We start from the raw sequence: 7479 nt of genomic DNA, 5'->3' as shown, positions 1-7479 counted from the left end.
GATAGCGGGAAAAATCATAAACTCACAACCCACACCCTAAACATATTCGAACACTTTAAAAACATTGGAATCAATTATTGCAAAAAAAAATAGGAAGATTTGTTGTAATCTTTTTGGCGCCAAAGCTAGTTTTATTTTCTTACACTGCCTAATAAGGGGCTTAATGAACGGGGCAAGTTGTCTGTGTATAAGGACATCTAGCGGTACTTGGTGGAACTGCATTTTGTTGAGAAACTGGGTGACACATGGAGTGAGGACTTGATGACTTCTTGCTCAATTATATACAAAAGATGGTCGCACATCATAAACGAATAATAGAACGTATTTGTAACCACAGAAAATATTATTATGAATAAGGTGCCAGTGTTTGAGATGGGTAAAAAACAGATGTGAAAACAAAAAATGCTACAAATATGTGTTTATAATATTATACTGTGATGGTATGGAATCTTTTATGGTGCGAGTAGAGCTAGGGTATACCCTCTTATTAAGTATCAAAATATCTACTTATTTATTTATGGTTGTAAATATTTTAATTATGCTTACTCGCTTGACGATAACGACCACGAGGATATGGTAAGCCTTTAATAAATTTATATTTGTGAATAACATTAAGGTATTATTTATATTATTTTTTAGCGTTAAATAATAAATATTACTTAATTAATTAAATTAGAAAACATAAACTTAATAATATGTATTAAAATACCTAGTACTTTATATACTTAAATATTTTTTTTTAATCCCTACACGTGGCTGAAATATAATTAATAATACTATGATATATTATTATTACAACACGTTATTAGGGTTTTCTTTTATAATATCGCACTCATAAATCACATAAAAATTATATTTATAGCACAATATTGTTGCACCTTAAACACTGGACAATAGAAATAATATATTATATAAGTAATATGCAGTAAAATATAATAAATAGGTTTTCTTATCGCTACGAAACAATAAGGAAATAACAAAATACGTACCTAAAGAAATCAACGTATTTAACACAAAACACTTTAAGTTCACTCTACGTAAATAATTTCGTGAAAAATTCGCGCCAAAACTCGAAACTTGCTGTACAAGCACCTCCTACGCTCTCCGAATGCACACTGGCCAGAGGATTTTGATCCTGCAACACGATGGTGAACGCACTCCGAGGGCTCGTGATTCGACGATTAAATTATTTAAAAACTCATTACAAAGTACTTAGCATGTGTGAGTTTGCACACGCAGTGTACGCGTTCAATGAATGAAACATTTGTCGAGCTTCTCATTATTTAATTATGCCGTGGTATTTGCGAAAATGAATGGATAATTAGCTGTGGCTTGCTCGTTATCAGTTTGGTCACATTGAATCATCGTTATGGATGATTATAGGCATAATTGTTTACAGCACGTAGGGAGCGTTATTTGGGTTACAAAAAATAGCCAGGAATTTTACCGAATATTGATTAGATGGATAGGTAGAAAGTAAGTCTTATAAAATTAGTACAACCTAAAATAAAGTACCTAACTTAAAAAATGGTCTGGTTTGTTCTTTAGATTAAATAATGCAATAATAATATTTTTACTTAGATCGGACTGTTTTTAACCCGGGCCCGCTGTCTAGACAAACAAGACGTTTCCACGTCATTATAATTACAATAAAAGCATACACCTGTTTCAATGTTTATTTTTATGTTTCAATAATTAATAAAAGTGGTTTGGTTGTTCGACTTCTTTATCTACTGGCTGCTTTGTTATTATTATGAGTACAGAAAACAGATCGAGTATCGGTCTCGATATGATGTTAATTTATTATCAATGTACTACGCCGTCTAATAACCGAAATGATGATTGGTTTTTATTCCCAGGTGTAATAGTAACATTTGTCAATAGAAAACAATATGTTAATTCGTTGTAAGATTTTGTTTTTGGCCTAAGGCTTACCTATTTTAGATATTTGATTAATTTTATATATTTGGGGAAATATAATGGCATTTAAATATATAATATTTGATACAGTTAAGTAGACAATTCAGTTTACTGCATCAAGGTCCAATAATGCAAGTGAAGTTATACTTATGAAATAAGGTGAACAATCTGCTTAAATATTGCATGGTAAATTGGTAATCCATCCGAGTTTTGTTAAATATCACATCGCGTATGTAATACAAACTTACTATAAGTAAATCTAAAAGTGAATGCGTACTTCAAGCATAGCATCAATATATTTTTATTGGGTACCTTTTATTACATAGTTATATGTATAATCCAAGGTACCTAAATTAAATATATTTTTAATTGTTTCATTCGAATGCTATACAACAATCGATTCTACAGATTGTATTCAATCGATCACAAAATTTGTCCAACGCTAACCGTTGGTGTTGCTATATAAAAATGTTTATAAATAAATCTTTGTCGACCGGACTACACAAATTAAAAGTCTGTTATAATTCTTTCATTTATAATATTTACTTAGTTTATATTTAACTATTACTAATATTAAAAAAAAATCTTACAATTATAACGTATTTTTTTAAAAAAGGCGCGAATTTGTAGCATTTTGTTTATGTCATTTACGTTTTTGGCAACATTCTTTTTGTCTTTCAGTTTTGGTGGAAAAGCTCGTAGTTCGTATTGAACGATTTCGAGCGTTTTTCCATAAAACCACTGTTTTATTTTGTGATAATACATCTTAAATCTCTATATTTAGTTGTAAGAACCTTGCCGCAAACAAATCTGTTCGTTATCTCCGACTGGGAATACTTTTTGCGTTTCGTGCTTGTGTTGCTGACAAATCGATTCGGCGTTGCGAAGTTTCAGGTTATATTAATAAATTACGAGTTTTCATTAACATTTGTTTCTAAAATGGAAAACATGGACGTAGCTCAAGAAGGCACATCGGCGGCGTCGACGCCCATACTCGAGAATGGTGAGAAAATTGTATTTTTTGTGTCTGACGCCGGTTGTACATGGCGTCCATAGCGCTCAAAACGTGCTTTGTTGAAGGTGGCTTGGATGGGATCGGCGGTGAGACCGGGCCCGACAAGAATGTCACCGCCGAGGAGATGACTTCTAGGGATTACTACTTCGACTCGTACGCGCACTTCGGTATCCACGAGGAGATGCTCAAAGACGAAGTTCGGACGCTCACATACAGAAATGCCATGTATCACAACAAGCATTTGTTCAAAGGAAAGGTAAGTCAAACGCGCACGTGCGCTGAATGTGTTCAAACAAGCTTTCAATACCTATTTCAGTATAACAATAGAAAAAACGTTGCATAGCAACTACTTTTTATGTATAGATTGTAGTGTGGTTTTCTCTCACAAAGACATCATTCACCACCTGTGAGTGGTTAGTACATACAGTAGATAATAAAATAAGGTTTTAAATATTTGAGGTTTATTTGTAAATTTATTCTATCCATGTTTTTGGAGGTTAAACACATTGTTTATTGTTTGCTTTGTCAATTGTAAAGTTTGAGTTGATTTATTTTTAGGTTTCTATATTACCTTACAATTATTTTTAAACAATTCCCTGGCATTAACTTGAGAAATATTACCCATATATTTAAATGTACTGCAAATTTACTACCTAGTATTACAAATATTCGTAAATAACAACCTTGCCTCTTCAACTTAGTTTGAAGTTAAAAATTTGTGAGTTTTTGAATGTGAATAAGTTAATCAGCTAATAACTCAACAGTTATTGATCCGTTTATCTATTTTTTAAATATAAACATTTGAAAGTATTCATTATAATAGATCCTCCAATCACATTAGTGATATTTTAAACTGAAGTTATATTGATTTTGTGTTTGTTCTATTTTCATAGTCCTTACAGTCACATTAGTCATATTTTAAATTAAAGTTCATTTTATTTTTTTTGTTCTATTTTCAAATAATCCATATGTCCAACAGGTGGTCCTTGACATTGGGTGTGGTACTGGCATCCTGTCCATGTTCGCAGCTAAAGCTGGTGCAGCAAAGGTGATAGCAGTGGAGTGCTCCAACATTGTAGACTATGCACGGAAAATTGTTGAAGCCAACAGGCTGAGTGATGTTATTGATATTGTCAAAGGAAAGGTAAGCTATAATGATTAACAGCTGTTTTCAATAACTGATCCCTATCTCAATCTTCAATCCAAATAACTTTTGTTTATATAACTCAAGTATAAGCAGATGTAAATTGTTTTCTTGTTATAGAGTTCTTTCCAGTTTAATTTCAAATAGGGCATATTTTTAGGGAATGCTATCTACTCTTAATGAATTTAGTGCTTTATTATTAATAATTATTGTGTTCCGTATTATGCTTTATGTAAAGATTTTTTAAACAATTAAGTGCTGTTGATCAGGTTGAAGAAGTGGAATTGCCAGTGGAAAAAGTGGACATAATTATATCAGAGTGGATGGGCTACTGCCTGTTCTATGAGAGCATGTTGGACACAGTGCTGTACGCAAGAGACAAGTGGCTCAAGCCTGATGGCATGATGTTCCCAGACAGGTAAGATTTGATGTCCTACCGTAATCTGTAAATTGCATTTACAAGGCCTTTTGTCACTCCATAGTTTAATATATGAAAACAACAATTGTTATGTTTGTGGCCATCTTTATAATTCATCCTAATCATAATAGCTAAAGGCTGATATTAATAGCTAAAAGAAACTAATGTGTTCCAAACCGCAAAACTCACATTAATTTGTGCACAAGATTGATAGTAAATTTTTTGGTACAGTATACTCAACATGAGTATTTGAATAGTCTTGCATAATTTGGAGATTATTGACTACATTTTTAGTCTGTCTAGGTTGAACATAACTATGCATTTACAGATGCACATTATTCATCTGTGGTATTGAGGACCGTCAGTACAAAGACGAGAAGATCAACTGGTGGGATGATGTGTATGGCTTCAACATGTCTTCCATCAGGAAGGTGGCGATATCAGAACCGCTGGTTGATGTGGTTGATGCTAAACAGGTAATGACTTGACATGAAACTTGTTGGGATTATTATACAGGATGTTTTAATGTAGAGTGTTTTCTTGATACAGGCTGTTCACAATTGAGGGTTTAATTTTATATCATGTGTCGCGGCAGTATATAGGTCCTTGAAATTTTATAATTTTTGATATCTGTTTTAGAATTTTACTTATTGAGATTTGTATTTGATTTTATTACAGGTGGTGACCAATTCGTGTTTACTCAAAGAGATAGATTTATACACAGTCAAGAAAGAGGATCTCAACTTTGAGTCCAAGTTTCATATACAGGTGGGTGTACTTTCCAAGTGATTTATTATTTTCTATAACATTTAGTTTATGTAACTATTTGGAAAATATTGTGTGTTTCGTATTTAAAAGTAGTATTGGAAAGAAACATTTGAGCTCCCTTTAAATCTCAATGTGTACAGGTGCGGCGTAACGACTTCATCCAAGCACTGGTGACGTTCTTCAACGTGGAGTTCACGAAGTCTCACAAGCGGCTCGGCTTCAGCACCGCGCCCGAGGCGCCCTACACACACTGGAAGCAGACCGTCTTCTACTTCGACGACTACATGACGGTAACTACATCTTGTTATAACTTGAAGAAACCGTAACGTAATTCTATGAAGTATATATAATATCTATACAGTAGTTAGAGAAAATTGTATGAAACCATTGACTGACAAAAAACTTGTTGTATCTTGTTATGTGTACTCTGAAAATAAGTCATGGAAGTCTTCAACACACTGATGGTTTATCTATTGTTGTAACTTTTATGTGATACCTATGATCAGGTCACAAAAACATGTTTACTAGATCTATTGAATTTGTGTTGAACAATACATACACAATTTACATTCATTCACTAATACTTTCAGGTGAAAAGTTCGAAGAGATCACTGGAACGTTCTCGATGCGTCAGAACGCGCGCAACAATCGCGATCTGGACTTTGAAATAGAGATCGACTTCAAAGGCGAGCTGTGTCAGGTGCACGAGAAGAATCACTACCGGATGCGTTAGTGATGTCACGCGTTCCCCTTCCGCCCCGTCGTCCTTCCCACGGCCCCCACCAGCGCGGACCACGTGATCTGACGGGCCGGCGAGAGTTCCTTACGCGCGAAATGTTGTTTTTTAAATGAGGTAAAATAATTTCGAGTGCGATGAGTTTTGCGGATTTCTGCGCGATAATGAACCTTATGTATTATTGTGATAGATTTAAAATGCTTAGAGTAGTTTCAGAATGTGGAAAATGTAAGTGAAAGTGTCGATATGTGTAGTATGGCGACATTAGTGAGACGAGTTGTTGTATCTGCATGAAGGTAAATGGTTGGTGAAATAAAATCATGTTATATAGGGGCCACACTAAGGTTATTTTCATCGCCTTATATCGCACGGAATAAGGCGTATAATTCTGCGATAAATTAAAATGTCTACTGCCTATGTCAAATTATTGTGAGTTCTTGATTCAAGATATTCTGATATTTTATCTGCTTACTGGATGTTGTGAAATGACTGGTAAACGGTGGAAGCGTCAATATAAAAGAAGTGGCTATACATAAGGTGCACTTACACACTGTTTCCAGGCATGCTATAACTAACGTCATGAAACGTTTACCGAAGTGAACGTCATTATACGTTTTTGAAAATTTACTTCATTAGACGTTAGTGTGGTTATGATGCGGGCATTAAAGAAGCAAAATATAGTAATTATCTTAGATGTATAAAATCAGTGCTGCGATATTTTGCCGCACTAGTTGTCTTTTATAACCATGGTTTATTAGCATTTAACCATTGAATGCTTTTATTGTGTAATAAGAATGACTATAAAATCCACAATGTTTAGAATGTTAATAAAAAAAAAAATATATTGTATTCTAGTCTTGATAATTCAGTTAGAAACCAACAACTCGTCTCATTGATTTATCTATAGGAGTATTTGATACATTGTAAGAATAAAGAGGAATTAGTAAATAGATAAAGCGTCAGAAATTTCCAAAATTGTATAGCATACATCGCACTGAAACCTAAGATATTGATTTATAAGTATTTAACGTCATAGTATTTTTGGTACTTGTTTTACAAATATCTAATGATATGATAGATGATGCAATGCTGTAATTTGTGTGTAAGGAACTCTACGCCCACCTAACTTGTGAATAACCCAGTGGTATATAACTTGTGTATCTGCAATGGCAGTTGTGAAAGCCACTGTTACTGTTAGCGTTTTATATGAAGCGATGGTCATGTTAACTTTGTTTTCAATGTTCCTCAATTTTCATATATGGCTGGAGTATATCGCTTTAAATCTGTGTTCAAATGTAATGAACAGTGGTCTGAGATGTAATAAAACACAGAAGTTAGTTTGTTTTTTTAATAAATATCTTTTACCGGCTTAAGAAAAGCTCATGATAAGCAACACAACAGCGCGTTGATCCCATATAAAGTCACGCATGAAGCCTCTTATGGACTTGCGCATGAGCAGGTATAAGCGGCTCATATTA

General features: G+C 33.7%; 1 protein-coding gene across 1 annotated transcript; it reads left to right on the top strand.

Moving 5' to 3' along the window:
- The first annotated feature begins 2602 nt into the window (after positions 1-2602).
- Positions 2603-6239, top strand: LOC119188554 (protein arginine N-methyltransferase 1-like). The gene is made up of 8 exons (XM_037445627.1): positions 2603-2923; positions 3001-3191; positions 3915-4079; positions 4349-4497; positions 4826-4973; positions 5176-5265; positions 5406-5568; positions 5856-6239. The coding sequence occupies exons 1-8, from the start codon at positions 2860-2862 to the stop codon at positions 5996-5998; spliced, it is 1113 nt and encodes a 370-aa protein (XP_037301524.1). The 5' UTR covers positions 2603-2859; the 3' UTR covers positions 5999-6239.
- Positions 6240-7479: the final 1240 nt, after the last annotated feature.

The sequence above is a fragment of the Manduca sexta genome, unplaced genomic scaffold (genome assembly GCF_014839805.1).
Source record: "Manduca sexta isolate Smith_Timp_Sample1 unplaced genomic scaffold, JHU_Msex_v1.0 HiC_scaffold_1896, whole genome shotgun sequence".
NCBI classification, from domain to species: Eukaryota; Metazoa; Arthropoda; class Insecta; order Lepidoptera; family Sphingidae; genus Manduca; species Manduca sexta.
The sequence above is the reverse complement of the archived record's forward strand: the minus strand, read 5'-3'. Positions and strand labels throughout refer to the sequence as shown.

Bases quoted from the DNA above. Each gene is read 5' to 3' on its own strand.
- LOC119188554 (XM_037445627.1), top strand. From the start codon at position 2,860: ATGGAAAACATGGACGTAGCTCAAGAAGGCACATCGGCGGCGTCGACG. The intron at 4,974-5,175 runs GTAATGACTTGA...ATTTTATTACAG, and splicing joins ATGTGGTTGATGCTAAACAG to GTGGTGACCAATTCGTGTTT. The intron at 5,569-5,855 runs GTTATAACTTGA...TAATACTTTCAG, and splicing joins CATGACGGTAACTACATCTT to GTGAAAAGTTCGAAGAGATC.